At 48.2% G+C, this 20,485-nt stretch overlaps 1 protein-coding gene and 1 long non-coding RNA gene across 4 annotated transcripts; one reads left to right on the forward strand and one right to left on the reverse strand.

Moving 5' to 3' along the window:
* Nucleotides 1-510: 510 nt before the first annotated feature.
* On the reverse strand, nucleotides 511-3,594 carry HAND2 (heart and neural crest derivatives expressed 2). Its single transcript, XM_027548951.1, has 2 exons — nucleotides 2,962-3,594; nucleotides 511-1,629 (listed from the first exon to the last, which is right to left on the reverse strand). The coding sequence occupies exons 1-2, from the start codon at nucleotides 3,514-3,516 to the stop codon at nucleotides 1,531-1,533; spliced, it is 654 nt and encodes a 217-aa protein (XP_027404752.1). The 5' UTR covers nucleotides 3,517-3,594; the 3' UTR covers nucleotides 511-1,530.
* LOC113896874 lies at nucleotides 1,654-15,859 on the forward strand. Of its 3 annotated transcripts, none has more exons than XR_003512161.1 (5): nucleotides 1,654-2,953; nucleotides 4,262-4,765; nucleotides 5,165-5,277; nucleotides 10,881-11,003; nucleotides 11,690-15,859. It is a non-coding gene; the product is annotated as an uncharacterized LOC113896874 (long non-coding RNA). The 3 variants fall into 3 exon arrangements; XR_003512162.1 differs by lacking the exon at nucleotides 1,654-2,953 and having other exon boundaries at nucleotides 3,740-4,401; nucleotides 4,737-4,765; XR_003512160.1 differs by lacking the exon at nucleotides 1,654-2,953 and having other exon boundaries at nucleotides 3,740-4,765.
* The last annotated feature ends 4,626 nt before the right edge of the window (nucleotides 15,860-20,485 follow it).

Genomic DNA, 20,485 nt, shown 5'->3' on the forward strand with positions numbered 1-20,485 from the left:
TCCCCCCCGCCCCCTCCACCTACCCCACATCGAGACGACCAGCAAAAACCTCCTCTTTTCCTTTCTCCTGGTCTTTTTTCCCCTTTACTTGGATGAAAGCCCTGTATTTTGAATTAAAAACCCTAGACTAGCTCCTGCGGCTGCAATAAGGGCTAGGTTCCTCCCCAAAACTCCTCCACCGAAAATGGCTTCTCCAACAAAACCCGAAGCCCCTACCGCATGGCGTCTGGTTGATTTCAGGTTGATTTCAACCAGGACAACTTTCCACCTTTGGAGCATACGGCTTAGGCCTCTCTGCGGCCCAGACTCTCCTTCTACAGACCACTTGGTGCTTTCCTGGACGCAGAGACAGAGGGAAGGAGGCAGGACTCATGGAGCCCAGGCCCTTTGGCAGGACTTTCACCAAGGACATCTCTTTTTAAAGGGCTTCCTCGCCAGCCCTGCCTTCAAGGTTGCTCACGTTGATGACTGATCCGAACCACTGACTGTATCAAACAAAGTTAGAGGCAATCACGATAATTTAGTTTACTTCTGAATATTTTAAATATAATGAAAACAAATATAACAGTTTTGTTTTCAAAACTCTCTTGAGGTATCAACCATTAAAAGATAGGGGTTTTGTAAAAAAAAAAAAAAACACACAGTGGTTTATTGAATACTTACAACGTTTACACCTTCAATATTAATTCCACTTAATTTTAGAGGACGGAAGTGGACAAAACAAGGAGCTGTTGGAAACATCTTCAAAGTGGGAACCACATCAGGTGGAAATGTGGCGCTAGACACTTACCCCCAACATACATGATAATGGTGGTGGTTTAGTTGCTAAGCCGTGTCCTACTCTTTTGCGACCCCATGGACTGTAGCCCGCCAGGCTCCTCTGTCCATGGGATGTTCCAGGCAAGAATACTGGAGTGGATTGCCATGTCCTTCTCCAGGGGATCTTTCCCACCCAGGGTTCGAACCCGAGTCTCCTACATTGGCAGGCGGATTCTTTACCGCCAAGCCAACAGGAAAGCCAAACGGACGTGTTAGCCGCCCGTTTTCTGCTTTGAAATAAAACTTTATAATCCCCAGGAATATTTATATCCGAAGGCCAAGTATTAAAGATACACTTCACATACACACTAGTGTCCCGCTGTCTTTATCTGGAAGGGTTTAGGTAAGTGGAGAGGGAGCATCGCTGGTGTCTACACAGCAGGAGGAAACATTCACAAACAGAGACTCTACAAGACAACGACGGGATCCCTTACCACGAAGGAGTGTCCTCTTCATATTAAAATACGGAATGCTTTTCTTCAAATATCCACTTTTTTTTTTTTTTTTTGGAGGGGAAGGTGGGGATCGGATGCCTCGAAGGGGGGCAAAGAGAGGGAGGCACATTGCACATAAATAAACCGGATGATCCAAATGCAGGAAGTCCTCAGAGCGGAGCACGCAGAGCTTGCCTGGAGTCCTGGGTCTGCATCCAGCTCCTGGGCCCTGCTGGAGCTCTCCTTCTCTTCCTCCTCCTCCTCCTCCTCCTCTTCCTCACTGCTTGAGCTCCAGGGCCCAGACGTGCTGTGGCCAGCCCGTCCGGCCTTTGGTTTTCTTGTCGTTGCTGCTTACTGTGCTTTTCAAGATTTCATTCTGGGCAGAGAAGAGGTGAGGTGAGGGGGAGAAAAGTAGAAAGAGAAAATCAGAGAGGAGATCCGGTCCCACGCAACCCCCACGCTTTCCCGGCCAGAGAAGACAGTGAAAGAGCCAGCCAGGGACCGCGGGTGGGGTGGCCTCAAGTCCCAGCCCCTGCAGAAGAGCTAGGAAGGCTGGCGCTGTCCTAGTTACTGCCCAGGCCGACGTGCAGCGGCAGCACTCAACTCCCAGGTCGGCGAGTTTATAAACAACCACCCGTTTTCAAGTCGTTTATGGAGGAACTGGGGGCCTTCTCTCTAACTCCAGACGTAGGGGCGCGATCGGGGGTCGGCGCTCAGTCTGGTTTCCCTGTTTTCAATCGCAGTCCCAGACCCGCGCTCTAAGGCAGATGGGGAGAGGTGCCTCGGCCTCGGCCTGGGCCTGTCCGCCCAAAGCCTCCTAGGCCTCCTCCAAGGCCTCTGAAACCCCGGGCTACAGGAGATCCCTCGACTTTGCAGCAACAAAAGCGCCAAAGGCCCCAAGGAAGAAAACCTCGACAAATGGAATTATTTTCCAGGCTCTTCATGGCAGTAGCCCTGCTCTAAACTCCACCACCTATGGGCACCTGGTCAGGAACCTGAGAAAACTGATTTTCAGTTATAACTTTGTGTTACTGTTCAGAACAATGACAATGACTATGATAATATTTACTATTTGTCTTAAAATGTAAAGGCCCATGCAAACAAAAGCAGAAATACGCAGGAAGAATCCTCATCTGGGAAGTCACGTTTTAACATCACTGCCAGAGAGAAACTGAGCTGAATTTTGAAGTACTTATGTTCACCTTCACGTCTTCCCGGCATAGTAATCAGAACCACAGCAAAAACTCTTAGAATCAGTGGCTGCCTGGTTCTCAAGAAGAGGAAACGCAACCAGTAGTGAAATAACTGGAATCAAGTGCTTCTGAGCAACTTATTTTACAAACATCTGAAAGCAAGAGCGGACTGGAGGCCGAATGAAGGCTCGAAAGGACGAGGAAAGAGGGGTCCAGGCCAGTACGATCGAAAGATCAAGCTGGAGTTCGCGAGGCCCGCCCTAAGTGCCTGGGGGCGCGGCGATAACCCGGGAAGAGGATCGCCAGCGCAAAACATCCCTCTTAACCTCCTCCGCATGCTGACACCCTCCCCCGGCCTCTCTGCTTCTGCGGGACCTTCTGACCACAACCTGGTGCAAGCAACTTGGCTCAGGGCGCTGCCAGAGAACGCGGCGGGCCATCGTTCAGCCCAGCTGGAAAGAGACCGGGATCCCCGCTCCCCCGCACCCCACTGCCCTCTGCCGCCTGGTACTGACCAGCTCCTTCTTCCTCTTCTCTTCTTTCACATCTGTCTTCTTGATCTCTGCCTTGAAGGCCTCCGCCTCGCCATTCTGGTCGTCCTTGGCCAGCAGGTCCATGAGGTAGGCGATGTAGCTGGTGGCCAGGCGCAGAGTCTTGATCTTAGAGAGCTTGGTGTCGGCGGGCACGTTGGGGATGCACTCACGCAGCTCTGCGAAGGCGCTGTTGATGCTCTGAGTCCTACGCCGCTCCTTGCGGTTGGCGGTGCCCCGGCGCTTCACCGGGCGCGGCCCCCCCAGGCCTGGGGGCCCAGCGCCCGGCGGCACCCCCCCGTAATGGGAGTGGTCCAGGCTGGCGGCGCCGCTGGCGTACTCGGGGCTGTAGGACAGGGCCATGCTGTAATCGGGGGGCGACATCTCGGGGTGGCCGATGAGCCAGCCGTGGAAGTAGGGGTTCTCCTCGTGGCTGCAGCGGCTGGCGGCCGCGGCGGCAGCAGCGGCGGCGGCGGCGGCGAACGGATAGCCCTCATGATGCACCACCGGGTGGTGGGGGAAGCCCCCCACCAGACTCATCTCGCCCTCCGCGCCCCTCCACGCGCCCCAGCGTGCGCGCAGCCCTGCCGCGCCCTCGGCCCGGGCCCCCGCTTCGGCGCTCCGCGGCCTCCCCCACCCCCCACCCCCCAGCCCCCGGGCGCCCGGGCCGGCCCGGCAGCCGCAGAGGGGGCTGCTGCAGCCCGGGCCCCGGCCCCCCGCCTGGCCCGCCGGGCCCGCCTCAGCAGCGCCGCGGCCGCCGGCTCCCCATAGGGCGCGGCGAGCTGGTCCCGGCACCGTGCGCCCCTGGCCGCCGCCGCCGCCGGCTCCCGCCTTGCTCCACGGCCCGCGCGCAGACTCCTGCTTCCCGGGCGGCTGCGGGCAGGCACAGTCCTCTGGAGCTCATGCAAAGGTGCCCCGGCTCCCGCGGGGCTGCTCGGTGGAGTCGCCGGGCTCCGCGCCCCGGCCGCGTGCCCGGCGCCGCGGCTACTCGCAGTCCCGGGGCGAGTCCAAAGCCGCGGCTGGAGGAGCCGGCCCGGCTCTGCAAGGAGGCGGTAGGGTCGGCTGCTCACTGTGAAGCTACCTCCATGCGACCCTCCTCTTCCCGCCCCTTCCCCTCCCCCCCACCAGCCTGATCTGGATTCTTGTGCGCTTATTGTTTTAATGAAATTTTTGGTTGTTGTTTTGGTCCTTGAACGTGATTTTAGCTGCGAATAACGTGTTCCGCGCTCCTCTCGGGCTCCCTCGGAGGGTTTTCAGAGAGGTCTCAGTGCATCCATTTTCTCAGATCCTCTCCTTTCCGGGGAAGGATCTGGGCCCTGCAGGCCCCTGGAGCGCGAAGGCGGCGGCTACGGCGCGGAGGGCTCTGCGCGGCGGCCGTGGGAGCTCCCGGACAGCGTCGGCGGCGTCGGCGGCGGCAGTTCTCCGGTACTGGACGCCGTAAGGGGAGGAAGCGGATTTTCCCAGCAAGATCTCCATGTACAGCTACATCTTTAGGGCCGCTCGGGTTAATATATGTCGTCAGAGGCTCCTCACGCCAATCCCGGGGCGGCGGGGGCGGCGCCTCGCGCTCTCCGCAATAAAACTTTTTGATGTTCTTGTTGCTAATTGCCGAGGTCCTCGTCCAGGATTGGCTGCCCCTTCATAACCAGAAGATAATTAAAACGAGGGTGGGGGGAGCAGGGTTAAAAAAACTTTTTTATCAGCCGGAGGTTAATGCAAGTGTTTAACAGATGCTTCACTATTAAATATTTTCCCCCCAGGTCTCAAATACTGAAGAATCTTAAACCAGGTACGGTATTACTCCGCTTTCTTTTCTGGTTAAAAAAAAGGAAGCAGATATTGCTTTTCGAAGTGTTTTGTAGGTAACAGAGGCAAGAGCAGAGCAGCAGGCGCAGTTCTGTGCTGGGCGGGAGAGAGGCAGAGGGCGGCGGCCCCCCTCCCAACCACCCCCCGGGAGGTGCGTCTCCGGCCGGCCGAGGCGGGCGCGGGGCGCAGGGCAAGGCTGCGGCTTTGACCTGGGCACAGACTGGAAACGCGCGTCTCTGCGTCGCTGGACTTACCCACCTCGTTACCCAGGCCAGGGCCCTCTTGGGGAGCTTGTGTTATAGTGGCTACTTTTGGAAATCGTGGTGAAGACCCCGGGACCAACGGTCAAGATTGTAAATACTCTTATTTCGATGTTCTGCAGGGACGCCAGCCCTAGCGCAGACCTTGGGCGGTTTCAAAGCGCAGGGCACCTCGATTCCCCGAATTTGTTGTGTGGCCGGTATCGGTGTTCCCCAGGTTTAACTAGCCTGTCTGGTAAGTAACTGAATATTTTTTACAGCGTGTTCAGAGCTTATTTTTCAGTTTTTATGAACAAACATATAAATACATCTCCGCATTCCTACCTCTCCCATAAAAGCGGGCATGTGTGGAAAGCAGGTTTAGTTATCGGAGGGGAACCATTAAACACCAGTTTAAGAGGCAGGCCGGGAGGACGGCTCGTGGATGTTTAGACTGCTGGCCTTGGTGATCTTGAACACATTAGAACGGAAAATGGATCTCCACTTGTAAGTCACCGGGCCGCAGGGCACCGGGACCGCGGCGCCCGAGTGGCTTCAGCCGTTTTGAGAAGAGGTTGGGGATTGGGGAGGGGGGTGGACGATGGCAGGAGCTGAAATGATCCCGGGGGTTGGCCGGCAGCCTTGGACCGAGGCTGATGTGGAGCTGAAGATTCCGCCCGAAGGGTCGGTGTGGAAAAGAGTGTCAACAGGAGCCCAAGGGCCGTAAATTAGAGGGAGCCCACGCGGGGTGTGCCTGCGCCAGCACGGGCGCTGCGGCCTGGGACTCGCTGCTGGGCCTTGCCAGGCTCTACCGGAGGAGACCAAGCACCCCACCGTGGGCTTCGTCCCAGGGAGGCAGGCAGAGTCAGGCCCCAGGCTGCAGAGTCCCATTCCAAGGACTTGGTAAGGACAGTCCTTTGCTTGCGTGCTGCCCACTCTTTGGTGGGTACAGGCTTGGGGATGGAAGGCCTGGTCTGCAGGAATAGAGGGCAGGGTTTGGGGGTACCCAGAGCCCTGGGCACAGCTTTGACAAACATGTTTTAGGTTTTCTGTGGCCAGGCTGTAGGAGAAGAAAAGGAACCCAGAGGGGGCTGTAGAAAGCTGGCTGAGCGTCACCATGAGGGCCCATCCTGTCCCTTCAGCAAAGGGTCAGTTTTCTGGGATGCCCCCAGCAGAGGTCTTGAAACCGAGAATAGGGGTGGGGAGTGGCTAAAACCAGGTATGCTGGGCCCTTTGGGCTCAGAACAAAAAGCCGCCTAGAGCTTCGAACCTCCACCTTAGGCAGGTCTGCAGTTTGGAGCACAAGGACAGTCTTTTAAAGACCTTGTTCTTCAAGGAAAGAATATGGGTAGTGTGGTCAGGGTCCGGTCTGCATTTTCACCAGAAAGGTAAACCCTGAATGTGTAAATACTGGTAGTTCAATTCTCTGACATTTGATACATTAAAATAAAGAAGTCTGTTTATAAAAACACATCTAGGCCTTGAGAGCAGATAGACAAAAGTAAGGTGATTGCACCCAGATAAAAAAAACACAGGCTTTCCGGCCAGAGGGAGTTTGGGAAATTGAAAGGAGGCGGAAGAGGCCAGGCAGAGGGCTGAGCTGGGGATTGAGGTGCAGTGTCTACCAGGGATGAGTGGCCTTCGTGGCAAAGGCATCTGGACTCGCCACTTCCAGCCTTCCTCGTGCTCTTTTAATCGAAACAAACAAAAAAATGGACAAAACCCCTCATGGTCCCAGAGAGCCTGGCAAGTGATAAAAGACATGGACAACATGGGACAGGAAAAAAAAGTCGTAAAAGATGCTAATCTGAACCTCGGTCCTCCCTGACAGTGTCATTATCAGTTAATTAATGTGATCCAAGGGTCCAGGACTTCATGAATCTCAGAAAGCCAAAATGCAGAGGCGTATGGCCCCGGAAGCAGGGGACAAGTGGGAGAACTCTAGGATCCCAAAGGGGCTGAGTTCCACTCTGGGTATACAGCCAACTGAGTCCACTTTTTTCTCTCCGTCTCTCTTTGGGACTTTTTGCTGCTTCTCTGGTGAGCTGCTAGATTACTCTGCTGCCGTGAAAAGCTGCGAGGCAAAGATGCCACGTCAGATGTGCCCCCAGTTTAGACGCCTCGTGCCTTCTGGGGCACTAGTGATGGAGATGATGGTAGTGGTGGTGATGGATGGGCAGTGGGAGAAGAAAGGTAGGAGGCAGAAGTTCCTGGTTTCCTGGTCCAGACCCCATCCTGGGGTATTCTACGGTAGCCTCTGGTGTTCTGCTCTGGGAAAGGGGACACATGCTCCAGGGGCTCCCAAGCAGCTAAGAAGTTGCTGGCTTGGGGCCGCCTGGGTTGCCTGTAGGAGGAATCCTGCAAAGGTGGGGGTGTGCTAACTACTTGCCTTCCTCTGAGGCCCTGAGCTAAGATGCAGCGAGTCTTTCCAAGGTGGGGAGACCAATTCATGGGTTGGGGGCACAGCCCTGATTTTGGGGGAATGTTTGAGATCCTTGTAACTGATGATATACCCACCGAGCTGCACATCACAACTGCCTTCTTCAGCTAAGCAGACAGAACTGGGGTCCAACATTTATTTTGGGCCTGTGTCTCTTGTCTCTTTTCCCCTCACTCCCACCCCCTTGCCTAGAAAAGGGTCCAAGGGCACAGGGTTGGGGGGGGGAGGGCACTGATGCCCTGGCAAACATTCTGGGCTTGTGAGATATTACTTTAAAAATCAATCTGCTTTAAACTAAATATTTTCTTAAAAACTTCAGTCTGTTTTAAGGGAGAATACAGATCTTTTCAAGGTATTTATTATTTCAAAGGCAAGGGCAGTTTGTATCTTGTGTTTTGCTCATGAGAACTCAAAATAAACTGGACCTGAAAAGAACCAGGCCGGAGGGCCATAAACACACATTTTATGTTTACGGGAATTATGGCTCAATTCGCCTCAGTGTTTTTCAAGTCTCGTTTTACCTTATTTTCCTAACCGACGTAGTGGAAGTGACTCTGGGCATTCCTGTTAATCTCTATAATGCTATTATGGGAGGGGAACCCCAGAACATGCCAAGAACCCCAGAAAGAACATCCAACCCAGAAGATGGGAGAAAAAACAATGTATTCTTGAAGGTGTCCCCCCGGCCTCACCTGTCTAAGGGTGCTGCTTCTTCTGACACCCTGACTGCTTTGCATTTCTGTCCCTCCAAGGGTGTGGTTGCATGGTGCATACTAGCCACTTAGCCCCAGACCCAACCACTAGAACAAGGCGCATTGTCCAAATGGTGGGCAAGAGTCCCCCTCTAACAGGGAGGGGCTTGTAGTCCCCACCTTCTGGTTTACCTTTTGCCAAGTAACAGTGGGCCCAGAAACGTGGTGGTGCTCCTGGTACACATTTCCAAAGTGGAATCACGTTTGCTCAGACTCATGTCTGTTTGAGAAACGAAGGGCAGGAAGGGCTGCCCTTGGCTCCTTTCAGGTTTCATTTCTTCTGAGCGTTTTCTTGTTGAGTTTTGGGGCGGGGATGGCGTATCTGGTGAGGGTGCCCTCATCCCTCCTCTTTTCCATCCGAGCAGAGAGCAGAGCTGTGCAGACGGGGCAGGAGAGGCTGCTGCAGCTGCAGTGCCAACTGTGGTGGGGCTCATGGCTTCTTGTTGATTAGGAAACAGTTAAGTCAGTGGAGAAAATTGGAACTTGCTGGGTGTTTGTAAATCCCCCCCTTCTCTCTTTCCTCTCCCTCTCTCTTTACCTCCTCCCCCTTCTCTCTTTTCCTCCTTACTAATTTGTCTGCCAGCAATGCTTGGATTTATAAGGTTTTTTGGTGTCACAGAAGCTGAAAGAGATGAAGAGCAAGATACTGTTTCATCCTTAAGTCAGATTCTTTAAGAAAAATATTTTTAATTGATATATAATTGACATATAACATTGTGTACAATACTTAAGGTGGACACTGTACAGGAAACGTCTGAATGCCCACTATATAGACAGTGGGAATTGCATCTTTTCCAAATAATCTCTGACTAGATCTTCATATGAACTGGCAAGTGTGCTGATGCTCTGGAGGGTCTTTATTGATCGGGGGAACTCAGTCCTTTGCTGGGTACCCACATTTGCCCACGTTTGTCTGTAAAGCTAAATTCCTTACTCAGACTGAAGGGAACAAAAGATAATGCACGTGAAGGGGGCTCCCTCCAGGCTGCATGATATATAAGTGGGAAGTGTTATTAATGAAATTCTGGTGATCCAAAGAAGTACGACAGATTTGATCTTTGCTAGTCTGTAAATAGAGGTGGAGGTGAGAGCAAAAGTGGTGTAAGAAAATACACCGCACAGGATTTATGTTAACTGCTCATTCACATTCTTGTTTCAATCACATCACCTACACATACAAGCAATATATTCTTCCAAGCCGGGAGGAAAGCTGTCGACATTCAGAAGAGGAAGTAATTGTAATTTTGCATACACACTCGAAGGGAACGGTAAAGAATAGACTTCAACTAGTCTGCCAGACAGTCTGGGGTTCAGAATAAAATTTGAAAGCAAATGTCAGTTTAACATTCGGGGCTTTGGACAAACCACTTATGTGACTGAAGGATCTGTTAGCAGCCCCAGTGCATTCCCAGTGCTAACTGCAGTATGGCTCGCATTCCTAGGAAGTCCTGTTCTGAAGCCTCCTTTGCAAGTTCATAAAGAGATTTCTGGCAGTTTCTTCCAAAACCTTGCTTCTTTCTTCCAGGGCCTTTGCTTCTAGGCGAGGGCTCACCATGATGGCTGAGTTTCAGGTTAACAAAAAGAAACCGTTTTATCGTCAATATTAATGGCAAACCTCGATTTTTACAAGGCTTGGGTTTAGCAGATCAAAAGCAGCTTGGCTTAATTTCTCAATATTCTCTGGAGCTTAGACAATTAACTGCAATTTTCCTCCTAATGAAATGACACAGAAAAAGTTAGTGATCGAAAACGTTGAAAGTAGTCTTTCAGCAGTGTTTTTCTTTTTTTTAAAAAAAATACCAGTGTACAACATATCAGAATCTAAAACACTTGTCCACTGAAGGTGAGCTGTGGTTTGAAGGAAGCCTCTTTAAGAAAATGTGTGGGCAGAGTGTCTTCACTTGCAATGCCACGAGCCTGTTCAGCTCTGCATTCCTTGCTTGCCTTTTTGGATCCAGCAGACTGAGGTCTCCCTGGTAATTTGGGTACACCGAGTCTCCAGTTAATGACAGATAATCAGCCTTTGGGTCATTCGGTCATTCTCCTATTACAAACCCCTCCTGCTCTCTCTGATCTCCTTTCAAACTAAATTTCACACAAACAAATAAAGCAAGACAGGGACAAGTTCTTTTAAAAAAAGAGAGAGAAGGAGAAATATTAGAAACTCCTGATACAGAACGCCAGGCTAGGAAACGCAAGCTAAAAGAGGATAGAAAAGAACATCTTATCCAAATGAACATGTTGTGTACAAAACATTAAAGGAAAAGGCTCTGGTTTCTGTTAAAGTGACAGAAAATTAAAATAAAAATAATTGCAGGCAGAAAAGTTATAAACAGAGAAGGCAGGGTGCTTGCTGGAAATGCGCAGCACAAGGAGGCGAATTTGTTGTTACAGATTATACATCTGCCGCGTGACTGGAGAGGTGCGACTTAGTTCCATTTTCCAGAAGAGAACGCTTTTCTTTTTAATACTTGTGTGAGTGCCCACTTAAGTCAACACAGGCCAAAACCTCGAGGAACGAAAAAATGGAATTGCATTCTGCTTTGCAAAACATCCAACTTCAAACGAAGGAATTGGTTGCATGCAGAAAAAGCAGAATTCCATTCAGAAAACACTGAGCAGCTCCACTGGACGCCTGTGACTGATGCTTTTTTGTTTTGCTGACAGAAAGCGCACATCATTCTGGGAGAAGTACCACCGAAACCAGTTCTCCCTGCCCCTCGAGGGTCTCCATTTTCCCAGTCCACCTCTGCCTGGGACTCCAGAAAGACAAACTTCCGATGCGCCAAGGTACATCTCTGACCAGATTCCTCGGGAAAAACTGGGAATGTGTGGCACTAATAGCCCTGGGGAGAGTGCCCCAATGCCATGTTCCTGCTGGGCCTGCCCCTAACAGGCCCTGCTGGCCCAAGTCCAGGCCTCCTGAAGGGTCAAAGTCTTGCCTCTGGTGTCACCTGCAAGCCCTAGATTTTCAGTCCTAAGGGAGACTGAAACTTTGGCTCAGGACTTGATTAACTCACATTCTCTACGTTAGAGGGGCAGCCGGGGATCAACAGGTGGTGACCCCCACATTGTCCCCAGCTGTAGGTCTGGCACCCCTTGACTTGCCAGCAGAGCTGGCAAACAACTTATCTCTCTCCCATGTTAAAGAATCCACACTTCCTGGTTTCTTCTAGACCCAGCGTAAATGCCACCTCCTCCAGGAAGCCTTTCCAGGTTTGGCTTCCCTCCTTTCTGCTCCAGCAAATCAGGTCTCCCTTCTGAACTCTGTTCTGGTACCCAACCCTCCCCGCCCCTCCCCCCCTCATCTTCGCTCTGGTAGCTCTCCGGGCACACACCTTTCTCCTTCTGTGACTGTGGGTTCCCTGAGAACCCAGTCAAGCCACTGAATCCAGTGTGTGCTTAAACAGCTGTGTAAAGGATGAGTTTCGCGTATCCCAATGGCAATCGGATTGCAATTTTCTTTGTTTTGAAAGCGACCAGAGCTAGTGCCGGAGGCGGACATCGTCTCGCAGGGAACCGACCTCATCACCAAGTCCTTGGGAGAAGCGGGGAGAAAGCTGCTTGGATGGACCGCGTATCCAAGGGCTCCGGGACGCCGGCGTGGGATGGAGAAGAGGGGGACCAGCCTGGCCTGGCCTCCCCTGGGCCCTCCACCTCCTGAGCTGCCAAGCCAGAGCCCGCTGAGCGGGCACAGGCTCCCAAAGGACTGGTTTTCTCTAAGCCTTGGTGTCCGCATCTGAGCAATGGGGTATTGAAGCTGGCTGCGAGGATGCGCTCGGAGTTGAATGAGACCAAGGCGCGCACGGGGCTGGACGCTGAACACACGGGCTTTTTCTACGCACAATAAATGTGTGTGTGTGTTTTCTCTTCCCGCCTCTTGAGTGTCTAGCCTTCCCTTTCAGCCGCCTGGGACCCCCAGTCGGGGGTTTTGTCGGAGGGCGCCGCGGGGCCTCGGGGCCGAGGGGAGGAGGGAGATGCGGGCGCGGGCGGAGTTCAGGCCGCGGCCGCCGGGGAGCTCGCCGCGCGGGGCGGGACCGGACGGATCCCTGCTCCCCCTCCTACCCTCTCTGGGCTCCAGGGCTTTTGCCTGAAGCGGGTAGGAAGGGGTTAAAGGCGCCCCTCCCCCTCCCCCGCCCGCGCCCTCCCGCCCCAGCTCTTTCTTCCCGAAGTCTCATTAGGGAACCCTCCGCGCTATTTTCAACATTTCCTCAATCAAGGGCCTTTAAATAGAGCTGCACAAACAAATTGGCGGCAAAAGCGTAGATCTTGTCACGATTGAGACCGACCCAATATTTCAGCCTTGTTTGCTTTGCAATTACGGACAGGCTTTTGGCTACGGTGCCACCGGGGCAAATCGGCCGCCGCCCGCTTTCTCTCGGCACCGGGCGGCGGAGGAAGGACCCGCGGAGCCGGCGCGGGGCGAGGAGAATGCGGGGAGGGGGCCGGGGCTGCAGGGCCGAGCTCTGGGGCTTTTCCTTCCCGGTGGAGCGGCTGGGGCGCACGCGGTGTTAACGCGCCGGACAGTGCACACGTGGATTCCAGTGTCTCCACTTGCCCAGCTTCCTTTCTCCCCTCTTCCGCTCCACTTTTTTGCATCCCATCCAGTTTTCCTCCTGCACTTCTAGGCGGTTACCGGATTTAACTCTCTCTCTCTCTCTCTCTCTCTCTCTCTCTCGCTAGCCTACTCGGTCCCGTTTTCCTTGGCCACTTATTCTGGTTTGATTTTGTGCGCAAAGTCACTTTAGCTCGGCTGCAGGAGGATGAGGCTCCGAGGCCTTTGGCGGTGCTCCCGGGGGCGTGGGGCCGCCCACCCCTTCTTCAACCTGCGCCTTGGGCCACAGCGGGCCAGCGAGCTGGTCTCAGCAGAACAGTAGTTAACTCGAATCAGGTCCTAAGCCTGATATTTCACAGACAATTAAATCTTGGCTGCTGTTTCATAAAATTGTAATATTTACCCCTGTTTTATACCGAGGAGCACTTTTAAAGTCAAAAACAAATACTACATTTCCAAAGGAAAATATGATAATAAATCTCTTTTTTATGGATTCTCTCTGCGTAAGTGGAAACCACATGATTTAACTCCTGGACACCACCCCGCCCCCCCCGCCCCCGCCCCACTGCCCCCAATTCAGGCGCAGCTGAAGTTACACAGATACCGGCTTTTAATACACATTCTCCGTGTTGGGGGGGAGGTACCTGGGTTTGTCACGTTCAGTATAGTTTCCAAGGTTTCACATCCCATCCTAACCCGTGTAGCTGAGTGCAACAGGGATTATAATATAATTAGGTCTGGGTTGTGAGGTCCATTTTCACCGAGATTCTAGAAAGATGGGCATGCCAGGCAATTAATCCGTAGCTTCATACTACTTTCTAAATGACTACCCTTTTCCTACCCCTGTCCAGGTGAGAAAGTTGAGGCTGAGAAATAGTTTTATAAAACTCTGAGGTACATGTTAAAATATGCTTCTGTATTATTTAAAAATGCATAAGACTCTACATTTATTTGCGAGTGGTTATAAAAGAAATTCATAGCTGTTCTTGCCAATTAATCTCTTTTATGCTCTATTTTTTTGTTGTTGTTGTTTATAACCATACCTTCCTTCTTCAAAATTAATTTCCTATAGTCATGTTTTGGTTTTCGACTTTATTGAAAGGAAACTTCAGAAATGAAGGTTTCATGAAATTGTGTGATGCAAAGTCACAGAATAATGTTTCAAGTCCATGAGTTATGCACACCCAAATGCATATCTCATGCAATTTTCTATCTGAGATTGCTTTAGTATTTCTAGAAGAAACACAAAGCATTAGCTAGAAAGGGTACCATTTCATAAGAATTCTTCCTTCACCAGAAGAATTGGTCTGACATATTATTCAGTGCACAAATTATATTACTTTCATGTGTGTTAATCTGTTTGGTATTAAAACTGCTAGCGTCTTTTAACCATTAACATGTTTTACCACTCCACTTTCAAATTCGTGATCTCAGATAATTATAAAGATTTTGATGTTAATCCCACATTAAGTGAACAACTATGAAAATACCCTGAGAGCATTATTATACTTACATAAATGCCAGCGAACATAATTGTACAGGGAACACAATTACTTTTTTATCTGCCATTATCCTATGGGGATATGCGTTCACTTCTTTCTTAATCAGAGCAGTTTTCAATGACTTTTTAACACAGCATTTTTTCAACACAACATTTTGCATTGCCTACAAACCACAAGCAACTTTGTCCTGACAGATACATGTTTTTCTTTCATTGTTATTCATTAGCTTCTTTGCAAACTCACTAAAATAGAATAATATAAAAATATAAATAATTATTAGACTCTACATATTTATTTGGTTTAGCTAATGTTATTAAAATAAAAAACATGTGCCTGGCATATAAATGTTTCTTTAAGAATTCTTTTTTGGATGCATAGTTATTATTTTTTAAACCAACTCAGACTTTCAAGTACTGACTTTTTGCCTCTAAACAGGCATTGCATTGTTTTAAACAGTAGCTCCTGGAACAGTACTACCCTTTCGTATTTTAGACTTCCAAACAATTGGAATTGGATAAATACTTTCAGCTGGGAGCACTTTCCTAATACCTTTGTAGGTAACACGAGTCCCTCCTTGTGCTGGGTGACCAACAGCGCACTGGACATTCAGATTCTACCCTTTGCAGCCCCCACCAGAAAATGGAGTTTTCCTCTAAGATGGCTGTGGTCCATCTAAAAAAAAAATTCTATGAAGATGTAAAATCAGAGAAAATGAGTGAGTGATTTTTCTCATGACAGTTATGAAGTGATGGCTTAAAGAGGGATACAAAAGACAAGACAGGAGGAATGCAGAAACATAAAATCTGAAAAAGAAAAGTTTCCTTTGGCAAGGTCTGGCTTTCTCTATAAACAGAAAAGGCATAAATTGCATCCACATAACCAAATAGGTTGGGTTTTGTTTTTGGTTTTTCAAATCCGTGATTTCTAAGATAGATTTTTCACTGAGTGAAGAAGCCCCCAAGAATGGAGGTAAATTCTTGGTATAGAAAATTCTAGCTGTCTTGATTTTTTTTTTTTTTTGAATGTGAACCATTTTTAAAGTCTTTATTGATTTTGTCACAATTGGTTCTGCTTTATGTTTTGGTTTTGTGGCCAAGAGGCTTATGGGGTCTTAGCTACCTGTCCAGTGATCAAACCCTCAACCCTTGTATTGGAAGGCGAAGTCCTGTCTACTGGACCACCAAGGGAAGTCCCACTATTTAATTTTTAATATTGGGTTAAAATATAAGGATCTTTAACTCACTATACCACTGTTTTTTCCCTAAATGAATGCATTTTGTCACAACTGGTGTCAAAAAGCATGTCTTTCCCCCCTCAAATTGGTGTAAAACTGGAGTAATAAAGTATATCCATGAGATGATTTCCATAAATTCCTACTTGTGGAGAAAAAGGTGAAAAAAAAAAAAAAAAAAAGAAAAACCTTTACAGGAAGAAACCAGGCACCTTTGACTGTTATTAATCTGAGATAAAAAAGCAAGAAACTGCCTCCTTACATTCCCAGTAACTCTTTGTGCTTTTCCAAACATTGTTAAGTTCTCTGTATCTTTTGCTGTTCAAGATGATGTCAGCAATAAAATTACAGAATCTAATCAAGTGGTTATTTTTGCTTTATTACAAATATAAATTATATGTGGGCTGTTGAAGTGCTTTTTCTTTGCTGAATTTTTCTTTTTTCAGATAGAGTGATGTTTAATGAAGTGTTTATAAGGATAAATATGATAGTTTATCAGGGATAAAATAGCCACATCAAGAAAATAGCATTTGAGTCCACGTGGTGTAGACTGTGCTTTGTAAATGTAGTGTTTTTAAAATCACAAAAAGAGAACATTGGAGAACTCAAGTATCCTTAATGTACACAGGCAGGAACTATCTGATATGTGGAAATAACTAGATCACATCCTGAATTTTTCTCATTGCCTTGAATTCCAGGGGGTTTAACTTATAATCTCAGATACATCTGGGCAAATAGGAAGCCAGATTCATTTTATTGTATTATTATTTATACCCTGCTTCATGTTATTTACAGCAGTCTTTTTTCAAGGATTGATACGATAAAATTTTCACAAAATCTGTTTATAAAAATAGCTCCTATAAATATAATTCTAATTTATTTGGTTTATTACAATGTCAGTGAAGTACTCCTCTAAATATCTGATCCCAGGATGAAGCAAAGTCACATTTGGAATGAGACAAGTTTTAGAAATTAAGTTTGAATACCTTGTAAAGAAATATTATTAATAATACATACAAATAAAAGCTATTATTATGCATGTAAGGTAGCATAATATAGTGATTAAGACTGAGTCTCTGGAGTTGTAGGCAGACCCTTTATTTTTTTAAACTCTTTGGCCACACCCCTCAGCATGTGGGGTCTTAGATTCCCCACCAGGGATTGAACCCATGCCCCTTGCGTTTGAAGCTCAGAGTCTTAACCACTGGAATACCAGGTAAGTCCCTGGAGGCACAAAATTGCATGTTGACTAGAGCAGCTGTCAGCATATGATCTTGAGAAAATTAGTGAACCATTATTAGCTTCAGTTACTCCATCTGGTACAAGGTGGATAAAACTTGTGAGATGATTATATGAGGCTCTTAACTGAGGGTCTGGCATACAGTAAATGCTTAATAAGCACTAGGTAAAGCCATACAACATTAAAGAGTGGCATGCCAAGTACCTTCCTGAAAGTCATGGAATGTGGGAGTGTTGACAGCCCATGGACTTCACAGAGATTTGTGTGAGGGGTCTGCACTGGCTTCCAGACCTCAAGGTTGACAGGGTGAAGGTAAAGACTTTTGTCTGTCTTTAGAGGCTCTAGAAAGGTATGAGGAGGTGGTCTTAGCGAGAGCACCCGTCAAACTAGCAGAGGAGATCTACCTTAATGCCATCTTGGCCACGTGTGGTAGTCTACTGCTGTCTAAACTGGGGAAAACGAAACCTTGAAGAAGTCAGATACCCTAACTCAATGGTCTCCTGCCTGTTTGAGTTGTGCACCCCAAGAGTAAAACATGTACATTTATTGGCAAATCATGTATCTGTACTACTTTACTGACATCATATGTACATTATGCTGCTGCTGCTAAGTTGCTTCAGTCATGTCCGACTCTGTGCGACCCCATAGACGGCAGCCCACCAGGCTCTCCGGTCCCTGGGATTCTCCAGGCAAGAACACTGGAGTGGGTTGCCATTTCCTTCTCCAATGCATGAAAGACAAAAGTGAAAGTGAAGTCGCTCAGTTGTGTCCGACTCTTAGGGACCCCATAGACTGCAGCCTTCCAGGCTCCTCTGTCCATGGGATTTTCCAGGCAAGAGTACTGGAGTGGGGTGCCATTGCCATCTCCGTTATATACATTATAAACCCATACAAAAGCTAAGGGTTTCCCACGTGGCTCAGTGATAAAGAATCAGCTTACCAATGTAGGAGACACAGGAGATGCGGGTTCTATCGCTGGGTTGGGAAGATCCCCTGGAGAAGAAAATGGCAACCCACTCCAGTATTCTTGCCTGGGAAATCCCATGGACAGAGGAATCTGGCAGTCTACAGTCCACAGGGTTGAAAAAGAGTCGGACAAAACTGAGCACAGTCTTCTCTTACAAAAGCTAAACTAAGAAAGAGCAAGATAAAGTAAACAATAGGTTTAAATATTTTAAGGTGAGATTGAACCTTACAGCTGTGGTTGAAAATCTACGTTTTAAATAGTCTTGGTGATTTACTGTTGGATTCATGTTGTCTGTGCTTGCCTTGTTTCATAGCTTTAGGACTGAAGTGCTTAACACAGAGAAAGAGCAGTATCAATTCTCTCATTTTCTCCTTGATATTTTATGCCTGTGTACTTTGAATTCAGAGAATGCAATGGCACCCCACTCCGGAACTCTTGCCTGGAAAATCCCATGGATGGAGGAGCCTGGTGGGCTGCAGTCCATGGGGTTGCTGGGAGTCGGACACGACTGAGCGACTTCACTTTCACTTTTCACTTTCATGCATTGGAGAAGGAAATGGCAACCCACTCTGGTGTTCTTGCCTGGAGAATCCCAGGGACGGGGGAACCTGTTGGGCTGCCGTCTATGGGGTCGCATAGAGTTGGACACGACTGAAGCGACTTAGCAGCAGCAGCAGCACTTTGAATTATCTTCAATCAAAGATTCCTTGTAGGAATCTTTTAAAGCCCTTTGTTGAAGTTTAGTTTAGTTAAAACTGGATTATATAATCTGCTTCTACCCAGCTGAGCCAGATAAACCATAACCTATCTCAGTCCATGTGAGCTTGTGGTGGTGTTACTGAGTCCAAGCTCATATTGCTCACCACGGGACAGAACAATAAATTGAGAGATCAGTTATTGGGGCAAAGAATAATGACTTTATTTGGCACATTAGCAGACAGAATGTTGGACTAGTGTCCCAAAGAGCCATCTTACCTGAGTTAGAATTCAGGCTTCTTTAACTAAAAGGGAAGGGGTGTTTACCTGGCTGTTGTGAACTTCTTGCTGCTGAAATCCTTTGTTCCTCAACTGTCCTCCTAGGTATGGTCACAATGTTCCTACAAACCTTCAACAAGGCAAATGTTATTCTCTGTTCTGCAACTTCTTATCTCTATATGAGGGGGAAAGTGTTATACCTTAAAAGATCGGAGCGTTGAGATGGCTATCCAGTATCTCTTGGCTATAGGCAACATTCTTTTAGTGATTAACTTGTAGGCAAAAGCAATAGGATACCAATGTTAAAGGAAAAGAAACAGATCCAATATGGAGTCAGATTTGTTCTGTATTACAGTGGGGGTACTCTTAGCCCCTTTGCCTTTGAGATCTCCCCTATCCCTGGGTGCCTCGGGCAACTGTTGATGAGAACCAAGTGAGGTTGTTGGTGAACTCATTTCTGATTGTTTATATGAAAACAAATACAAAGGGAATTTGTGTTCTGGTCCTCTTGCACCCCCTTCTCTGGGGCATCACCGTCCTAGACTCCGAAGTCATTGTGGTTCCTGCCATTTTTCTACCTTGACGTCTGATGGCAGAATGAATGAGACCCTTTAGTGTCCTGGACTTTGTTTTCTATAACTTGCCTTCCTCTACTAGCCACATCAACATGTTACAAATTGCTTTTACATATTTCTTTCATTTGAACTCTCTTCCCAACCCAGGGATCGAACCCAGGTCTCCTGCATTGCAGGTGGATTCTTTACCGTCTGAGCCACCAAGGAAGCCCTTTCATTTGAACTCAGTACCTCTGGAAAGCAGGTAAAGTAGGTCTGATTCTGTTCCTCTGTTCATGGGATTCTCCAGGCAAGAGCACTGGAGTGGGTTGCCACGCCCTCCTCCAGGGTTCTTCCCCATCCAGGGATCAAACGGTATCTCCTGCATTGCAGATGAATTCTGTACCAACTGAGCCACCAGGGAAGCCCCTTTCCTGTGCTCTATATACACATTATTACTTTACTTGAAAGAGTTAGTTTTTACATATCAGGAAATTGAGGTCCAGAGATGTTAAGTAATTTGTCTAATATGCACAGTATGCCTGTATGTTTAAGTTGCAGAGTTTAAACAAAAGTAAGCTGATGTTAAAATATATGGATATATATATGGATATATGTAACATATATTTGTGTGTTGGCATATATATATGCCAAATATATATATATTTAATCCCTTGTAATGTTAAAAATAACAAAATATGTTAAATCTGGAAGACTTGCCAGCAGTTTTTGCCCTAAACTGGATCTCTGGCTTTGGCTAAAAATTAACTATGCCAATACCACATGCTAATGAAGATGCAGAGAAACTGGATCACTCTTACACTGCTTGTGGGGAGAAAAATGGGACAGCCGAAGGAAGACAGCTTGGCAGTTTCTTTTAATAAAAAGTAAACGTGCAACTACTGTATGACTCAGCAATTGCACTTTTAAGCCTGTATCCCAGCTCAGTGAAGACTTAGGTTCACATTGAAACCTGTGCAAGATTGTTTATTGCAGCTTTATTCACAGTAGCTCCAAACTGGAAACAACTCAGAGGACCTTCAAAGGACACTCAAATGGTTCACCATTTTGTTAGCAGTCAAGTATGTGCTGTTAATCATAGTACATCCATACCATGGAATGCATGTGTGTGTGCTAAGTTGCTTCAGTCGTGTCTGATTCCTCGTGACCGACACTATGGACTGTAGCCTGCCAGACTCCACTGTCTGTGGATTTCTCCAGGCAAGAATACTGAAGCAGGTTGCCATG

This window comes from Bos indicus x Bos taurus, chromosome 8 (genome assembly GCF_003369695.1).
Source record: "Bos indicus x Bos taurus breed Angus x Brahman F1 hybrid chromosome 8, Bos_hybrid_MaternalHap_v2.0, whole genome shotgun sequence".
Classification (NCBI taxonomy): domain Eukaryota; kingdom Metazoa; phylum Chordata; class Mammalia; order Artiodactyla; family Bovidae; genus Bos; species Bos indicus x Bos taurus.

Coding starts and splice junctions, on each gene's coding strand:
- HAND2 (XM_027548951.1), bottom strand. CDS start 3,516: ATGAGTCTGGTGGGGGGCTTCCCCCACCACCCGGTGGTGCATCATGAG. Junction 1,630..2,961: donor AGAAGAGGAAGAAGGAGCTG/GTCAGTACCAGG, acceptor TTCTCTGCCCAG/AATGAAATCTTGAAAAGCAC.